The sequence below is a fragment of the Capra hircus genome, chromosome 10 (genome assembly GCF_001704415.2).
Source record: "Capra hircus breed San Clemente chromosome 10, ASM170441v1, whole genome shotgun sequence".
Lineage (NCBI taxonomy): Eukaryota > Metazoa > Chordata > Mammalia > Artiodactyla > Bovidae > Capra > Capra hircus.
Genome location: NC_030817.1, coordinates 78,527,053 through 78,547,375, shown reverse-complemented (window position 1 = coordinate 78,547,375; position 20,323 = coordinate 78,527,053). Strand labels below are relative to the sequence as shown.

Sequence of the window (20,323 nt, the reverse complement as noted above, 5' to 3'; positions counted from 1 at the left end):
ATGATTCTAGATAACTAGACCTAGGTTTGGGATGTGAGTGTAGTTTAGTGAAACTGTCACTTTACATTATTATAGAGAACGTTTACAACTTTAGACAAGGTTACACATGCTCTGCATGATTGATTTAAAGTCAAGAATTCAAGAGGAGAATATTAGTAGAAAGTCACTCAGGACACCTGCTTCCAAATTACATAGAAGAAGCTTTTATTTAGAATAAAATCTTCTGATCCAGATCACAGATTAAGGAACCACAGGACTATTTCTTATCTGGGATCTGCAGCTGTACATTTCAACCTGGGTCCCACAGCAGGGAGACTCTCTCTTATTAAGCTCTGGGGTTTATGTTCAGCTTTTCCTATTACTTCAAGCACTGTGCGTTCCCAGAGAGTACAGAAGTATTTTCCAGAATGCTCCAGCTTTAAGGATGAAATGGTGAGGCTGATGAATTTATGTGCTTTCTGAAAGTTTACAGAGTAGTGGCCGTCCCTTTCATTCCCATCTGCTGAATACTGAGGAATGAGGTAAGTCATCTCTCCACTGGGAAGCTGCTTGTACCAAAATATCCAGCAGGTGTACACATTCCAACTTGTTTCATACCGACAGTTCAAGATGACTACGTTCCGCGCTTGACTGGTTATGTCTGGCTGATATTGAGTAACTTTCTGGGACACACTAGATCCTGTGGAAAAAAAAAAAAAACAAGAAAATAGAGCTGAAATAGTGAACAAAATAATGTAGAAATTCAACTAATTTTGGACCCAAATATTTACAAACCATACTGCGATCATACGATGCTTGCTTTTCCCCACTCCTCCTTTCCTCCCCAAGTCCCTGTGAAGCTCCACGTGCCTGTGCGCAGTCCTTTCACCCTGCACGTTCGCACCCATGTTTAAAAGCATCCCTACCAGAGAAGGTGAAGGCCAGGAACACCCAGAGCAGACTGGAGAGAGGCATGAGGCATGGATTCCCCTGCTCAAATGTGCTCAGTTCTGCCTCAAGCTAAGATTTCAGTGTCTTTGAGTGCCTGGAAGTACATATACATGGTAACTGGTTCCTGTGTGACTCCTCCCAAACAGGAAGTAGGGTGTCATGTTCATCGACCACGTGGTCTGTGTACAGATAAAGACTGGCTCACCACACACCTTTCCTTTGTCTACTATTCTTTCCCTGGTCATTAAGTTTGGCAGATCCTAAAAAGGGGCATGAAGAAAGCAATTAATATTAAAGGTTTGAACTGAAGGAAACTGAAGATTAAGCAAGTTGACATGCATTTTTAATTAATTTATTTATTTTAAATGAAGGCTAATTGCTTTACAATATTGTAGTGGTTTTTACCATACATTGACATGAATCGGTCATAGGTGTACATGTGTTCCCCATCCTGAATTCCCCTGCCACCTCCCTCCCCATCCCATCCCTCAGTGTCATCCCAGTGCACCAGCCCTGAGCACCCTGTCTCATGCATCCAACCTGGACTGGCAATCTCTTTCACATATGATAATATACATGTTTCAATGTTATTCTCTCAAATCATCCCAGCCTCACCTTCTCCCAAAGAGTCCAAAAGATTGTTCTATACATCTGTGTTTCTTTTGCTGTCCCACATATAGGGTCATCATCACCATTTTTCTAAATTCCATATATACGTGTTAGTATACTGTATTGATGTTTTTCTTTCTGACTTACTTCACTCTGTATAAGAGGCTCCAGTTTCATCCACCTCATTAGAAGTGATTCAAATATATTCTTTTTAATGGCTGAGTAATATTCCATTGTGTATATCTACCACAGCTTTCTTATCTATTCATCTGCCGATGGACATCTAGGTTGCTTCCATGTCCTGGCTATTGTAAACAGTGCTGCAATGAACACTGGGGTACTTGAGTCTCTTTCAATTCTGGTTTCCACTGTGTGTATGCCCAGAAGTGGGATTGCTGGATCATATGGCAGTTCTCTTTCCAGTTTTTTAAGGAATCTCCACACTGTTCTTCATAGGGGCTGTTCAGTTCAGTTCAGTTCAGTTCACTCGCTCAGTCATGTCCAACTCTTTACGATACCATGAATTGCAGCACGCTCCTGTCCATCACCAACTCTCGGAGTTCACTCAAAGTCACGTCCATCGAGTCGGTGATGCCATCCAGCCATCTGGATGATCCTCTGTCATCCCCTTCTCCTCCTGCCCCCAGTCCCTCCCAGAATCAGAGTCTTTTCCAATGAGTCAACTCTTCACATGAGGTGGCCAAACTACTGGAGCTTCAGCTTTAGCATCATTCCTTCCAAAGAACACCCAGGAGTGATCTCCTTTAGAATGGACTTGTTGGATCTCCTTGCAGTCCAAGGGACTCTCAAAAGTCTTCTCCAACACCACAGTTCAAAAGCATCAATTCTTTGGCGCTCAGCTTTCTTCGCAGTCCAATTCTCACATCCATACATGACATAGAAAAAAACATAGCCTTGACTAGATGGACCTTAGTTGGCAAATTAATGTCTCTGCTTTTGAATATGCTATCTAGGTTGGTCATAACTTTCCTTCAAAGGAGTAAGTGTCTTTTAACTTCATGGGTGCAATCACCATCTGCAGTGATTTTGGAGTCCCCCAAAATAAAGTCTGACACTGTTTCCACTGTTTCCTCTGTTTCCCCATTTATTTCCCATGAAGTGATGGGACCAGATGCCATGATCTTCGTTTTCTGAATGTTGAGCTTTAAGCCAAATTTTTCGCTCTCCTCTTTCACTTTCATCAAGAGGCTTTTTAGTTCCTCTTCACTTTCTGCCATAAGGGTGGTGTCATCTGCATATCTGAGGTTATTGATATTTCTCCCAGCAATCTTGATTCCAGCTTGTGTTTCTTTCAGTCCAGCGTTTCTCATGATGTACTCTACATAGAAGTTAAATAAGCAGGGTGACAATATACAGCCTTGATGTACTCATTTTCCTATTTGGAACCAGTCTGTTGTTCCATGTCCACTTCTAACTGTTGCTTCCTGACCTGAATACAGATTTCTCAAGAGGCAGGTCAGGTGGTCTGGTATTCCCATCGCTTTCAGAATTTTCCACAGTTTCTTGTGATCCACACAGTCAAATGCTTTGGCATAGTCAATAAAGCAGAAATAGATGTTTTTCTGGAATTCTCTTGCTTTTTGGATGATACAGTGGATGTTGGCAACTTGATTTCTGGTTCCTCTGCCTTTTCTAAAACCAGCTTGAACATCTGGAAGTTCACAGTTCATGTACTGCTGAAGCCTGGCTTGGAGAATGCAAACTAGACTAGTTTGCATTCCCACCAACAGTGTAAGAGGGTTCCCTTTTCTTCACACCCTCTCCAGCATTTATTGCTTGTAGGCTTTTGGATAGCAGCCATTCTGACCGGCTGTGGTTTTGATTTGCAGTTCTCTGATAATGAGTGATGTTGAGCATCTTTTCATGTGTTTGTTAGCCATCTGTATGTCTTCCTGGGAGAAATATCTGTTTAGTTCTTTTGCCCATTTTTTGATTGAGTCATTTATTTTTCTGGAATTAAGCTGCAGGAGCTGCTTGTATATTTTTGAGGTTAATTCTTTGTCACTTGCTTCATTTGCTATTATTTTCTCCCCTTCTAAAGGCTGTCTTTTCACCTTGCTTATAGTTTCCTTCATTGTGCAAAAGCTTTTAAGTTTAATTAGGTCCCATTTGTTTATTTTTGCCTTTATTTCCATTACTCTGGGAGGTGGGTCATAGAGGATCCTGCTGTGATTTATGTCAGAGAGTGTTTTGCCTATGTTTTCCTCTTGGAGTTTTATAGTTTCTGGTCTGACATTTAGGGCTTTAATCCATTTTGAGTTTATTTTTGTGTATGGTATTAGAAAGTATTCTAGTTTCTTTCTTTTACAAGTGGTTGACCAGTTTTCCCAGCACCACTTGTTGAAGAGATTGTCGTTTCTCCATTGTATATTCTTGCCTCCTTTGTCAAAGATAAGGTGTCCATAGGTGCATTGATTTATCTCTGGGCTTTCTATTTTGTTCCATTGATCTATATGTCTGTCTTTGTGCCAGTACCATACTATCTTGAGGACTGTAGCTTTGTAGTAGAGCCTGAAGTCAGGCAAGTTGATTCCCCCATTTCCATTCTTCTTTCTCAAGATTGTTTTGGCTATTCGAGGTTTTTTGTATTTCCATACCAATTGTGAAATTATTTGTTCTAGCTCTGTGAAAAATACCATTGGTAGCTTGATGTGGATTGCATTGAATCTATAGATTGCTTTGGGTAATATATTCATTTCACTATATTGATTCTTCCGATTCATAAACATGGTATATTTCTCCACCTGTTTGAGTCATCTTTGATTTCTTTCATCAGTGGTTTATAGTTTTCTATATATAGGACTTTTATCTCTTTACTGCTGCTGCTGCTAAGTTGCTTCAGTCGTTTCCGACTCTGTGCGACCCCATAGATGGCAGCCCACCAGGCTCTCCCATCCCTGGGATTCTCCAGGCAAGATCACTGGAGTGGGTTGCTATTTCCTTCTCCAACGCATGAAAGTGAAAAGTGAAAGTGAAGTCGCTCAGTAGTGTCCGACTCTTGGCGACCCCATGGACTACAGCCTACCAGGCTCCTCCATCCATGGGATTTTCCAGGCAAGAGTACTGGAGTGGGTTGCCATTTCCTTCTCTCTTTGTTTCTCTAGGTAGATTTATTCCTAAGTATTTTATTCTTTTCATTGCAATGGTGAATGGAATTGTTTCCTTAATTTCTCTTTCTGTTTTCTCGTTGTTAGTGTATAGGCATGCAAGAGATTTTTTGTGTGTCAATTTTATATCCTGCAACTTTATTCATTGATTAGCTCTAGTAATTTTCTGGTCCAGTTTAAGGTTTTCTATGTAGAGGGTCATGTATCTGCAAACAGTGAGAGTTTTACATCTTCTTTTCCAATCTGGATTCCTTTTATTTATTTTTCTTCTCTGATTGCTGTGGCTAAAACTCCCAAAACTATGTTGAATAGTGATGGTGATAGTGGGCACCCTTGTATTCTTCCTGACTTAAGGGGAAAAGTTTTCAATTGTTCACCATTGAAGATAATGTTTGCTCTGGGTTTTATCATTTATGGGTTTTATTATGTTGAGGTATGTTCCCTCTATTCTTTCTTTCTGGAGAGTTTTTATCATAAATGGATGTTGAAGTTTGTCAAAGGCTTTTTTTGCATCTATTGAAATAATCATATGGTTTTTATCTTTCAATTTGTTGATGTGATGTATTGCATTGATTGATTTGTGGATAGTAAAGAATCCCTGCATCCCTGGGATAAAGCCCACTTGGTCATGGTGTACGATCTTTTTAATATGTTGTTGGATTCTGTTTGCTTGATGGGACTGGATGCCATGATCTTTGTTTTCTGAATGTTGAGCTTTAAGCCAAATTTTTCGCTCTCCTCTTTCACTTTCATCAAGAGGCTTTTTAGTTCCTCTTCACTTTCTGCCATAAGGGTGGTGTCATCTGCATATCTGAGGTTATTGATATTTCTCCCAGCAATCTTGATTCCAGCTTGTGCTTCTTCCAGTCCGGCATTTCTCATGATGTACTCTGCATAGAAGTTAAATAAGCAGGGTGACAATATACAGCCTTGAAGTACACCTTTTCCTATTTGGAACCAGTCTGTTGTTCCATGTCCACTTCTAACTGTTGCTTCCTGACCTGAATACAGATTTCTCAAGAGGCAGGTCAGGTGGTCTGGTATTCCCATCGCTTTCAGAATTTTCCACAGTTTCTTGTGATCCACACAGTCAAATGCTTTGGCATAGTCAATAAAGCAGAAATAGATGTTTTTCTGGAACTCTCTTGCTTTTTCCATGATCCAGCGGATGTTGGCAATTTGATCTCTGGTTCCTCTGTCTTTTCTAAAACCAGCTTGAACATCAGGAAGTTCACGGTTCACGTATTGCTGAAGCCTGGCTTGGAGAATTTTTAGCATTACTTTACTAGCATGTGAGATGAGTGCAGTTGTGTGGTAGTTTGAGCATTCTTTGGCATTGCCTTTCTTTGGAATTGCAATGAAAACTGACCTTTTCCAGTCCTGTGGCCACTGCTGAGTTTTCCACATTTGCTGGCATATTGAGTGCAGCACTTTCACAGCATCATCTTTCAGGATTTGAAACAGCTCAACTGGAATTCCATCACCTCCACTAGCTTTGCTCATAGTGATGCTTTCTAAGGCCCACTTGACTTCTCTAGATTAGTGATCACATCATCATGATTATCTGGGTCATGAAGATCTTTCTTACAGTTCTTCCATGTATTCTTGCCACCTCCTCTTAATATCTTCTGCTTCTGTTATGTCCATACCATTTCTGTCCTTTATCGAGCCCATCTTTGCATGAAATGTTCCCTTGGGATCTCAAATTTTCTTGAAGAGATCTCTAGTCTTTCCCATTCTGTTGTTTCCTCTATTTCTTTGTTTTGACCACTGAAGAAGGCTTTCTTATCTCTTCTTGCTATTCTTTGGAACTCTGTATTCAGATACTTATATATTTCCTTTTCTCCTTTGCTTTTCACTTCTCTTCTTTTCACAGCTATTTGTAAGGTATCCTCAGACAGCCATTTTGCTTTTTTTCCATTTCTTTTCCATGTGGATGGTCTTGATCCCTGTTTCCTGTACAATGTCACAAACCTCATTCCATAGTTTATCAGGCACTCTACCTATCAGATCTAGGCCCTTAAATATATTTCTCACTTCCACTGTATAATCATAAGGGATTTGATTGAGGTCATACCTGAATGGTCTAGCGGTTTTCCCTGCTTTCTTCAATTTGAGTCTGAATTTGGTAATAAGGATTTCATGATCTGAGCCACAGTCAGCTCCTGGTCTTGTTTTTGTTGACTGGATAGAGCTTCTCCATCTTTGGCTGCAAAGAATATAATCAATTGATTTCGGTGTTGACTGTCTGGTGATGTCCATGTGTAGAGTCTTCTCTTGTGTTGTTGGAAGAGGGTGTTTGATATGACCAGTGCATTTTCTTGGCAAAACTTGATTAGTCTTTGCCCTGCTTCATTCTGCATTCCAAGGCCAAATTTGCCTGTTACTCCAGGTGTTTCTTGACTTCCTACTTTTGCATTCCAGTCCCCTATAGTGAAAAGGACATCTTTTTTGGGTGTTAGTTCTAAAAGGTCTTGTAGGTCTTCATAAAACCATTCAACTTCAGTTTCTTCAGCATTACTGGTTGGGGCATAGACTTGGATAACTGTGATATTGAATGGTTTACCATGGAGACTAACAGAGATCATTCTGTCATTTTTGAGATTGCCTCCAAGTACTGCATTTTGGACTCTTTTGTTGACCATGATGGCTACTCCATTTCTTCTGAGGGATTCCTGCCCACAGAAGTAGATATAATGGTCATCTGAGTTAAATTCACCCATTCTAGTCCATTTTAGTTCGCTGATTCCTAGAATGTCAACGTTCACCATTGCTATCTCTTGTTTGACCACTTCCAATTTGCCTTGATTCATGTACCTGACATTCCAGGTTCCTAAGCAATATTTCTCTTTACAGCATCGGATCTTGCTTCTATCACCAGTCACATCCACAGCTGGGTATTGTTTTGCTTTGGCTCCATCCCTTCATTCTTTCTGGAGTTATTTCTCCGTTGATCTCCAGTAGCATATTGGGCACCTAATGACCTGGAGAGTTCCTCTTCTTGGAAACTGTCAGACTTTATTTTCTGTGGCTCCAAAATCACTGCAGATGATGACTTCAGCCATGAAAATAAAAGATGCTTACTCCTTGGAAGAAAAGTTATGAGCAACCTAGATAGCATATTCAAAAGCAGAGACATTACTTTGCTGACTAAGGTCCGTCTAGTCAAGGCTATGGTTTTTCCTGTGGTCATGTGTGGATGTGAGAGTTGGACTGTGAAGAAGGCTGAGCACCGAAGAATTGATGCTTTTGAACTGCGGTGTTGAAGAAGACTCCTGAGAGTCCCTTGGACTGCAAGGAGATCCAACCAGTCCATTCTGAAGGAGATCAACCCTGGGATTTCTTTGGAAGGAATGATGCTAACGCTGAAGCTCCAGTAGTTTGGCCACCTGATGCGAAGAGTTGACTCATTGGAAAAGACTCTGATTCTGGGAGGGATTGGGGGCAGGAGGAGAAGGGGACGAGAGAGGATGAGATGGCTGGATGGCATCACAGACTCGATGGATGTGAGTCTGAGTGAACTCTGGGAGATGGTGATGGACAGGGAGGCCTGGCGTGCTGCGATTCATGGGTTCACAAAGAGTCGGACACGACTGAGCGACTGAACTAACTGTTTGGTTGAATTTTGTTAAAGATTTTTGCATCTATGTTCATCAGTGATATAGGCCCATGGCTCTCTTTTTTTGTGACATCTTTGTCTGGTTTTGGTATTAGGGTGATGGTGGCCTTATTAAATGAGTTTGGAAGTTTACCTTCCTCTGCAAATTTCTGAAAGAGTTTGAATAGGATAGGGGTTAGCTCTTCTCTAAATTTTTAGTAGAATTCATCTGTGAAGCCAAAGTTGACATATATTGATTCAGTAAAATAATTTTGTCATCCTCTTTAAGATGTAATTTAGTATAGCTTAAGAAATATTCTTGTAATCTACTAATTTGTCATTCATTTAGCCTATACTTACTTTTCTCTATCCAGAATCTAGTGACTATTTTTAAACATTCACAGATCTTAGGACTTCTGGGTGAATAGCAATCTTATACCAAACAATTAATGTACCTCTGTCTTTTTTTTACTCTGTTCCAGTGCTCCACTTAGATTTTTCAGTAAATAAAATCACTTCAACATAAAATCAGTTTAAAAAAAATCAGCCCATCTGAATTTCAGAGTCTATTCAGTGGTGTATATTTAAATGAAATTATAATTAGAATAAAATATTATTCTTTTGAAACTTTATATTGAGTCTTATGTATTAAACTTTGAGGGCAATCAGGCTATTCAATCCTGTTACCTCTAAATGTAGAATTGTACTTGTTAGATCATCTCTCCTAGAGTCATTCTCATGTCACATTTCTGTCTCATTGGTCCAGAGTGTTCAGTCTCACTTTTAAGCTGCTCATTATTATTTCTCTTTATACAATAAAGTTAAGATAAACATGCCAGATCTTTCTTTGGTATAATGCTATAATGCACTCCTACACAACTTAATATTTACAGACTGTAGACACTTAGTACCTGTCAGCACCAGAGAAGTTGGGGACTGAAGTTCTGTGCACTGTTTCATGTTCATGTGGAATGTAGCTGTCTATTTTCCATTTGGTTTCATTACTGTAATAGATGAATTAATATAAAAGAACCAAAGGCAAATAGATAAGTAGAAAAGAAAATACAGACAAGGTCTAAAATAGTGCCAGTTCATGGAATTTAAGATCAAAATAACTCATGAATGACTGAAGCAGGGAAGATAGTTTGTATTTATCTGAGACATCTACTCTTCTGTCTCATTTCACTTCTGAGTGCTGACAGGCAACGAATGCCCGGGCTTGAAATTATTTGTAACTAAGCAGAGGAGATCATGAATGACCACAGAAGCTTGTAAAACAACATGATATTATAAAATATAGATATATACTAATGTAACAATTACATATATCAAGAAATTGATATTGATAAAATTTTATCAAAATACCATAACCTTATCATCAGTTTTATATGCATTCTTTGGTTTTGATGCATTAGTCCATGAAATTTTATCATGTTTTGGTTCTTGTACTACCACTAAAATCATGACACAGAATTGTTTCGTCTCTTAAAGAAATCCCCTCTGCATACTCTCCCCATCCCTGCAGCTCTTTCTAACCCTGACTACTGATCTCTTTTTCATCTCTAATTTCGTTCTTTGACAATGTTGTATAAATAGAACCACAGTATGTATACAATCATAATAATCCAATAAGTGTAATCATATACCATGTAGCCTCTGAGATTGACTATTTCTTCATTCGCTATAACATCCTGAGAGCCATTTAGGCTATTGTTTTTTAGTTGTTAAGTCATTTCCCACTCTTTTGTAACATACTAATTGTAGACTTCCAGGCTCCTCTGTCCTTGGAATTTTCCAGGGAGGAATACTGGAGTGGGTTGCCATTTCCTTCTCCAGGGTAGCTTCCCTACCCAGGGATCAAACCCCCGTCTCCTGCATTGCAGGCAGATTGTTATCACTCAGCCACTTTGGAAGCCCCATCTAAGCTATTGCATGTATCAATAGTCTGTTTCTTTTAATCACTACAGATTGTCACCAACTTATGATGTCTTGACTTTGGAATTTTGACTTTACAGTGGTAAGAAAGTGATGCACATTCAGTAGAAACCACACTTTGAATTTTTAAATTTGATCTTTTCCCATGCTAGCAACATTTGCTATATATTCTTTGGTGATCTGGGCAGCAGCAATAAGCTGAGCTCCTGGGCAACCCTGAGATCATGAGCGTAAAAAACTGACACATTTACCTTCATTTTGTAATCATACAACTATTCTATTTTCCACTTTCAGTACAGCACTCAATAAATTACATGAGATTTTCAACATTTTAGTATAAAATAGACTTTGTGTTAGATGATTTCTCCCACCTAAAGAAAAAGTAAGTAGGCTAGAGTAAGTGTTGAGCACCTTTAATGTAGGCTGGGTTAGGTATATTAAACACATTTTTGTTATTTTCAACTGAAAATGGTTTATTGAGACACAACTATACTACAAGCTGAAAAAAATCTATAAATAATATGTCATTGTACAGATGTATTACAGTGGATTTATTTATCTATTCACCCAAAGAAGAACACTTGACTGGTTTCCAGCTTTTGGTCACCACAAATATAGCTGCTATGAATATTCATGTATAGATTTTTGTGTAAATATATGTTTTTCATTTCTCAAGCATAAATACTCAGGAATGTGATTGCAGAGTTGTAAGGTAAGTGAATATTTAAGTTTATGTGGAACTGCTGAACTTTTTTCCAAAATGACTGGACCATTCACCCACCAGCAATATATGGGTACTCCAATTTCTCTGCATCTTTGCCAGAACTTGATATTGTCAGTATTTTTAATTTTAGTCTTTATGGTAGATGTGAAGTAGTATCTCTTTGTGCCTTAATTTGCATTTCCCGAAAGACTAATAATGTCAACCATCTTTTTTTCTCTTTATTTTTTAAATTATGGAAGTATATATCAGACTTAGAAAACACAGCACAAAATACAGTTCCACTATATATTACAACTATTTTTTAAGTAAATAAATTAAAATTTTTAGTTGGAGTTTCAATAGCAAACTCTCAAAAATTAATAGAATGAATATATAGAAAAGTAGGAAGGTACAGTAGACCTGAAAAGCACTATGAATCAACATAGTTAAGACTTATGCAATTTTCACACAATAGTAGGATGCAAATTCTATTCAAGGTCCTCTAGACTATAAACTAGGAGACAATGGTGCATATCCAGGGACATAAAACAAGGTGCAAATTTTCATGGTCTAAAGATACTAAAATCCTACAGTCTGTTTTCTAATCACAGTGGAATTATGTTAGAAATCAGTATTAAAAATATTTGAAAATAACCCACATATTTTCCAGTGCAATGTGACATTTACTAAGAGAGATATTTGATTAGACTGACCATCTTTGTATATACTTATTTCCTTACCACATAGCTCTCTGGTGAAGTGTCTGTGTAAATCTATCGTCCAGTTTTCAACTGGGTTGTTTTCTTCCTGCTGTCTAGAGAGTTCATTGTATTCTGAACACAATCTTTTGATGAAAATGTATTTCCTGTCATTTCTGCAGTTTATCTTTTTCCTTCTCTAAACAGTGTCTTTCACAGTGCAAACAGTGTCTTTCAGAGAGCAAATTTTTAATTTTGATGAAATCTAAGTTTGTTTATGGATCGTGCTTTTGGTGTCATGTCAAAATTCTTTTTGTCTAACCCTAGGTCATGAGGATATTCTCTTATATTTTTCCTAAAAGATTTGGTAATTTTACATTTTACGCTTGGATGTATGGTTCATTTTGAGACTGTACTGAAATTTTTGTATAAGGTGCGATATTTGGCCAAGTTTTAATTATTTCCCAAGAATATCCAATTGTCCCAACATCATTTGCTCACAAAACTGTTACCTCCATTGAACTGTCTTTGCACTTTGTCAAAAAATAAATCTTCCCTACTTGTGTAAATCTACTTCTATACACTTACATAAACTTGTTAATTATATTCTTTTATTACCCTTTTAACATTATAGAACTTATAGAAAAATTTTCTTTTTAGTTACTTATATTTATAATTTGTGTTTTTTCTTTTTTCCCTTGATAATTCTACCTAGAAATATTTCAAGCTTATTGACCATTTTAACAAAATTAACTTTGTATTTCATGGCTATCCCTATAGCTTTCTTTGTATTTCACCCATCCAACATTTTATTACTTACTTCTTTCAGTTTATATTGGGTTTAATTCGCTTTTCTATCACTTTTTGCTGAAAGCCTAGATGATAGTTTTTCAACCTTTTTTCTTTAGTTAAATAAGCATTTAAATAGATAAATTTCCTTTTATATATTATTTTAGCTGCATCTCATACATATTTATATAATGTGCTCTCACAATATTCACTTGCAAAATATTTTCTAAAGTCATAGTAATTGTTTCTTTAACCTATGGTGGTTTTTAAGTTAGTGCGTATATTCCAAATATTTGAGAGTTTCTACAGACATCTCTTTGTACTAGATATTTTGTATCATCTCCATTTTGAAAAATAAATTCTATATAATTTCAGTTTTCTTAAATATATTAAGATTTTTATGACCAAACAGATTGTGTGTGTGTGTGTGTGTGTGTGTGTATGTGTGTGTGTATTTCATCTACACAGCAGGGTGTGGCTGCAGCTTAGGCACAGGCTGCAGGTGCCTGGGGAGCACTGTGCCCTTGCTGCACAGATGTAGGTGGCTGAGTCTCCAGGCTGGGAAGCTGAGATGTGCAATGAGAGCTGTATGGCACTCTTATTGAGGGAAACTGTGAAACTTCCACTTTCCATTTCATTCATAATTGAACTTACGGCCATCAAGAATGCAGGGCCTTTACCAGGACATTGCCAGTAGTAGTCAAATGCACTCTTCTCATAACTACAGCTCAGAATGGAAATCTCTCCTTCCTGGACTGTCAAAGATTGAGGGCTCTGTTTTACCTGCTCTTGATCCTTTTTTTCCTTCTGTTATCCACTCACCCCTACTTAAAGAGATTAAAAAGTCATTAGTTCCACAGATATCTATTTCTTTCTTAGAGTTTCTATCTGCATGAACTTGTTTGTAATCCAGTTTTCTCAGTCCGCCAAATTGATGAGATATCCTAGGTTTTCTCCACCACAAGTCACAGCCTAGTTGAAGCCACGGAATCAGAAATGATGCTCCCAGTATCATTGTTTCTGGCGTCAGTGCTCAGTGGCAGCTCAAGTTCCTCTTCTGCTCTTCTCAGCTAGCTAGAGCTCTAAGTTCATATCTGCTTTAATTCTGGCAGTAGGCCCCACCTTCTCACACACTGGGTAATATCTTTATTGGAGTGATTTCATTTAATTCCTTTCACTTTTTAACATTTTTGAGTTCAGCATGTATACTTAGTCACTTAGTCAGTCTAACTCTATGAGACCCCATAGACTGAAGCCCGCCAGGCTCCTCTGTCCATGAGACTTCCCAGTGTTTCCCAAGAATACTGGAGTGGGTTGCCATTGCCTCCTCCAGAGGATCTTGCCAACTCTGGGATCAAACCCAAGTCTTCTGCATCTCCTCCACTGGTTGGCAAATTCTTTACCCCTGGGAAGCTGTGGATAAATATTTATTTTAATTTTATCCTCTTATCATCTACTCTGCTAGTTCCCAGTTTCTAGTGCAGAAGGAGATACATGTTGAGAAGGAAAGATAAAGACCAAAGCCCATAATCTGTAGGACCAGAAAGTGTCTGTGGTTAAAACTGTACTGATAAAGGTGAGTAACATTAACCACTGCAAATGCCCTGTGGTGGCCTCACGGTGTGACTGTGGCTGGAGGAGGGGCTGAGCCCATGGAGGGTTTGAGTACAGGCTGCAGGTGTCTAGGGAGCACTGTGCTGCACAGCACAGAAGTAAGTGCCTGAGTCTGTGGTCTGTGAAGAGGAAATGTGCAGTGAGCTGTGGCCATCTTTAGGAACTGTGGTGGCATTTAATCTTCCATCCTGCTTTGTCCCTGAAGGAATGTAAAACAGGTGGATGATGCGGCCCCCAGGGTTCTGAAGATACCAGTTCACACTCTGTGGGAAAGTGGAAAAATTACACCGAAGCGTGTAGCTGGCTCCCTCCTGGAGACTCAGAGCTGGGGGACTCTGCTCCACATCCACCCCTCGCACACCTGATGAGGAAAGAGAAACAGTCACTGGTGACGGTCACTGTAACTCCTACTAAACCCTGAAAGTGCCTTCCCCATCCGCATAGATGATGAGAAGGATAAAAAGTCTGCAGGACTTGTCAGCTCCTCTCCATCCCCCAACAATAGAGCAGTGCCTCATTCTTTCAGATCCCCTGTGGGGCAGCCCCAACTCACAGCAAACCTGGGCAAACAAAAGCCCCAGCACAGTGCCTGCTAGCCTCTCCATGATGCTTCCTCTTCTTGTTGGGACATTTTCACTGTAAGACACTTAACAAAACCCTGAGGGAGCTCCCGCAGCCAATCAGCTCACCCAGCAAATCCCGCTTAGGTGACACTGACAGGACGCCCCACCCCCTACCGCAACCCACTCACGTGCTGGCCAGGGGTAGAGTAGGAAATAGAAAGATCATTATTTTATGATTTGAGGGACATTTTCTGAGAACATTTAGGTGAAGGCAGACCCTGATTAGGAATTTGGGAGATTTTAGGGAAAAGAAAGCAAAAATTAATTATACAGCTCCATCTTGCTCTCACATTGCATGGATGCAGTAGGTTCTTCCCTAATGAAATACTGTTTCCCAGAAGTGCTGAGGATGCAGCTTTTGCTTCTCTTATGCACTTCCTTGTGGTTCTGAAGGGTGCTCATGAATCAGCATGATCAGAAGTCGCTTCTATTGGCTGAAACACTTTGCTGTATTAAACAGTATTATTTTTTAAATTTATTTTTTAAAGTTAATTTATTTCTAATTGGAGGATAATTGCTTTACAATATTGTGTTGGCTTTTGCCATACAATGATGTGAATCAGCCAGAAGTATACATACGTCTCCTCCTTTGAGTCTTCCCCCCATTCCTCTAGGTTGTCACAGAGCTCAGTATTGAGCTCCCTGCATCATACAGCAACTTCCCACTAGCTATCTATTTTACATATGGTAAAGCATATGTTTCAATGCTACTCTCTCAATTTTTCCCACTCTCTCCGTCCCCTACTGTGTCCAAGGTCTGTTCTCTATGTCTGTGTCTTGCCCCGCAAATAGGGTCCATCAACAGATGAACAGATAAAGAAGTTGTCATACTTATATACAATGGAATATTTCTCAGCCGTAAAAAAAACACATTTGAGACAGTTCTAGTGAGGTGGATGAGCCTAGAGCCTGTTAAACAGAGTGATGAAAGTCAGAAAGAGAAAAAAAAATTTAGTATATTAATGCATATCTATTTATTCTATAAAAATGGTACTGATGACTTTAAAAGTTATATATATTTATTTTAGACTCAGCCTGCATTGAGAGCAATATTAGTTATCTTAACCCCAGCTGGACATTGAAAATTGAATTGTAATAGTTTTATTTTTATTAAAGTGAAAGTGAATAAATTATTTTAAAATTTCTATTGTAAACACATTTTTAAACTGTTGATTACTAGTTTTGTATTATGCTTTTCAATTTTAGTAGGATATTTTAGAGAAAAATAAGTGCTTTTGAAACCAGATGAAGATAATTTTAGTTTGTGCTCTTATCTCAGACTCTGTAAATAATATCGATTCTCTGTCAGTAGATTTGGGGGTAAAAGGGATGGAAGATGAAGACCTGAATATCTTCACTGCAGTGAAAGTGAAGTGATCTGCAGACACTAACGTTCAGATGGTTCAAGGATGGTTCAGTAGTAGCAGCACATAGGCCTAGTTGCTCCAAGGCATGTGGGATCTTAGTTCTCCAACCAGGGACCAAACCTGGGTCCCTTGCATTGGCAGGCAGATTCTTTACCACTGAGCCACCAGGGTAAGCCCCACGTGCTGCTTGCATGCTAAGTCGCTTCAGTCATGTCCGATTCTTTGCAACTCTAAAGACTGTAGTCTGCCAGCCTCCTCTGTCCATGGGGTTCTCCAGGGAAGAATACTGAAATGGGTTGCCATGCCCTCCTCCAAGGGATCTTCCTGAACCAAGGATTGAACCCGGGTCTCTTGCAGCTCCTGCATTGCAGGTGGATTCTTTACTGCTAAGCCATGGGGGAACCCCCATGTGCTGCTTAGGAATTATCAAATTGATGAAAACTTATAAAGGCAGAGTTTCCAGACCTGCCTAGAAAGAGAAAAATTATTATTAACTTAATTTTTGTTTCTTTCAAAAAACTTCATGGGAAATATGAATGTTCTAGACTAGCAACACTAACATTTCAGATCTTTCTCAGAGAGAGTAATTTGTTTCTGGTAAGTGGAAAAGCTATAACACATCGGAGTCTAGACTTGGCCTTGGATCCAAATGAAAGAAGCCTTTGGTACAAGGAGAATTATGTGTATGTTTCCCACTTCTTATGTGGCACTAGCACACTGACACCAACATTTTATTGACATGAGAAACAGTCATAAAAATTATTAACACCTCTTACTTTATTACTTTGTTAAAATTATGATTCTGATGTTCCTCAAAATTCTTCTCAGATTCTTCAGTAAACTGGGAGCTTATTCCTTGTCCTCTTTTTCTTCTGTTTTTAACCATCGTCTTCCCTTTCCTTTCCCTTCATTTTCCCCACCTCTTACTGTTCTCTGATTCTCCTTCTAGAAGACTCTAAATTTGCTCTAGTGACTGCTCTCCCCACTCCGTTCCCCCATCTTCCCACCAGAGATACTGCACAGGTGCGGCCCCGTCTGTCCCAGTGTGCCTCTCTCAGGACGCAGTAGTACACAGCGGCGTCTCTCAGGGTGACCTGAGGCAGGACCAATGTGCAAAACTTTCTGTCTGAAGCTATGTGCAGAGAGGCCATGCTGCTGTTCACTGTGTCTCGTAAGCCATGAATGATATACTGTGGACTCTGATTGGGATTTTGCCGATACCAATGTATATAGTCATTTGCACCGATGGTAGAGTGGTTACAAGGCAGGTTTACATCCTCTCCTTCAGCACAATCCATGGAGCTGGGTTGGGTGGTCTTAGCATTAATCACAGACCCTAAAGGGTGAAGAAAATAAAATTATCCCCTGACAATAAATCAGTGTAATTCTATGGATCAAGAGCACAACACTCCCCAAACTGTCTAGACCTACCCCCTACTCCAGTGTTTTTATCTATGTCCTGAGAAATATTATTGATGCTTATCATATAGGGACCAAAGACAGATGGCAAGAATCTGAGACCCTATAGGCTTTATCCCGGGGTCCTTGGCTGAATAACCCCAGAGAGTTCTTCCAACCTGCTTACTGCTAAGGTCTCTTCTGGATCATGGCTATGAATTAACCTGTCATATGGAAGTTTGTACTCCCTAGCAAATGCATACATCTGTTCTCAATTCCATTGCTACAATGCTGAATAAAACACAGGGAGGGGAGTAGAGAGCAAATGACCCTTCACGGTTCCTTGGCTTCAAAGTCATCCCTTGTAGACACAGAACACTTACCCAAGGTCAGAAAAACAGTTACTCCAATCACCAGCCTCATACTTCAAGGACAAACCAGGACTGTGGGCTCAGAGCTCAGACTTGTGTCTGCTCCTGGGCTTGTTTCCAGAGAACAGAAGCAACTGCTGCTGTTAGAGACTTACAACCAGTGCAGGTGTCCGTTGCAGTCTGTGTTGCCAGGATTTGTCAGCCAATGATCAAGCAGTTCCTTGTTTAGATTTTCCTGCCCTGTTTTAGTCATGTCCCCCAAAGAAGGAGAGGCATCCCCAACTCACAGGGTGTGTGCTGCCATCCTCTGTGAAGTTTAAAGTCTGACTCTGGAAAAGGAACACCAATCACAGTTGTGTGTCTATCCAGAACCATTGTTCTATCATTTCTTCTTCAAAGACATTTTCTGATGTTCCATGAAGCTAGTGGAAAACATTGTTTAATCCCAGAAAACTGTACTGAGCTGTGCATTGTAAAGAGATAAAAATTCCCATCCATGTTCTAGCAAATGTATGTGAGATTTCAAAGTAGACTGTGATTGCTCTGAGGGACAAGAAATATTAATAACATTGGGACAGAAAGCTAAAGTCTTGAGCTCGGACATTAGAGCTCAGTGTCCTGAAAAGGTCCTTGGAATCATGGATCTGTCTCCGTCTAGGAAGACATTTCTCAATGCATCGGTTCTTCATATAGTAACTGATGACACGGATGGTATTCTCCTCATCCTCCTTGAACAATGGTCCTTAATCCTTATGCCCTCTGTGCCCGTGTTTGTAGGTGCTCTGCACCAAAGACGCTGAGACAGAGAGACACCAAGGATGCTGAGACAGAGAGAAAAGACAGAAGGGAAAGCAAACTATCTGGGGAGGACAAGGGTGGAGGTGGGTGATCCTGGCCGAAAAAGAGGAGTGAAGAGAAAAGAGCGTGAGGAATCAGGAAGGGAAGAGTTAACAGGGGTGGGAAATGGGAAAGCAGTGTTTAGGGAGGTACATGGAAGAGGTTAAGGCTATAAGGCTATGATCCCCTGAATCCTTGACCACACGCACTCAACAAAGGATTATGAAATTAAGTTGTCTAAAGATGATGAAAATATTTTTTTTCATTAAAAATTTTTTTTTTTACTTTATTTTACTTTACAACACCGTATTGGTATTGCCACACATTGACATGAAACATAGATGGAAAGCATAAACTTCCTTTCCTTGGTAGCCAGAAAAGACCGCTGTTTCCAAATGACGCAGCCCCCTCTAGTGACTGAATAAATGAACTGCAGAGCTAAACTCCCACCGGATGCCAACCTTTTGAAATGTTTCTCAGACTGAAAGGTGAATATCCCTGGTGTTTCAGTCGGTAAAGAAACCATGTGTAGTGTAGGCAATGGGGGTTCGATCCCTGGATCAAGAATGGCTTCCTGAAAAGGAAATGGCTACCCACTCCAGTTTTTTCGATGAACCAGTGGATGTTGGCAATTCGATCTCTGGTTCCTCTGCCTTTTCTAAAACCAGCTTGAACATCTGGAAGTTCACGGTTCACGTATTGCTGAAACCTGGCTTGCGGAATTTTGAGCATTACTTTACTAGCATGTGAGATGAGTGCAATTGTGTGGTAGTTTGAGCATTCTTTGCATTGCTTTTCTTTGAGATCGGAATAAAAACTGACCTTTTCCAGTCCTGAGGCCACTGCAGAGTTTTCCAAATTTGCTGGCATACTGAGTGCAGCACTTTCACAGCATCATCTTTCAGGATTTGAAACAGCTCAACTGGAATTCCATCACCTCCACTAGCTTTGTTCGTAGTGATGCTTTCTAAGGCCCATTTGACTTCACATTCCAGGATGTCTGGCTCTAGGTGAGCGTGAGTGATCACATTTTCGTGATTATCTGGGTCATGAAGATCTTTTTAATACAGTTCTTCTGTGTATTCTTACCACCTCTTCTTAATATCTTCTACTTCTGTTTGGTCCATACCATTTCTGTCCTTTATTGTGCCCATCTTCGCATGAAATGTTCCCTTGGTATCTCTAATTTTCTTGAAGAGATCTCTAGTTTTTCCAAGTTTATTGTTTTCCTCTATTTCTTTGCACTGATCACTGAGGAAGTCTTTCTTATCCCTCCTTGCTATTCTTTGGAACTCTGCATTCAGTTGAGTATGTCTTTCCTTTTCTCCTGTGCCTTTCGCCTCTGTTCTTTTCACAGCTATTTGTAGGGCCTCCTCAGACAACCATTTTGGTTTTTTGCATTTTTCTTGGGGATGGTCTTGATCCCTGTCTCCTGTAAAATGTAACAAACCTCCGTCCATAGTTCATCAGGCACTCTGTCTATCAGATCTAGTTCCTTAAATCTATTTCTCACTTCCATTGTATAGTCATAAAGGATTTGATTTAGGTCATCAAAAAGCAAGAGAGTTCCAGAAAAACATCCATTTCTGCTTTATTGACTATGCCAAAGCCTTTGACTGGGTGGATCACAATAAACTGTGGAAAATTCTGAAAGAGATGGGAATACAAGACCACCTGACTTGCCTCTTGAGAAACCTGTATGCAGCTCCGGAAGCAACAGTTA

At 39.6% G+C, this 20,323-nt stretch overlaps 3 gene segments (V, D, J or C); all 3 read right to left on the bottom strand.

Annotated features, from left to right (window-relative positions):
- LOC102180582 lies at positions 264 to 954 on the bottom strand. The segment is given in 2 exon segments: positions 264 to 679; positions 906 to 954. Coding segments are annotated over 2 exon segments (465 nt in total).
- Positions 14,073 to 14,641, bottom strand: LOC102180300. The segment is given in 2 exon segments: positions 14,073 to 14,365; positions 14,558 to 14,641. Coding segments are annotated over 2 exon segments (345 nt in total).
- LOC108636896 lies at positions 16,918 to 17,892 on the bottom strand. The segment is given in 2 exon segments: positions 16,918 to 17,330; positions 17,776 to 17,892. Coding segments are annotated over 2 exon segments (453 nt in total).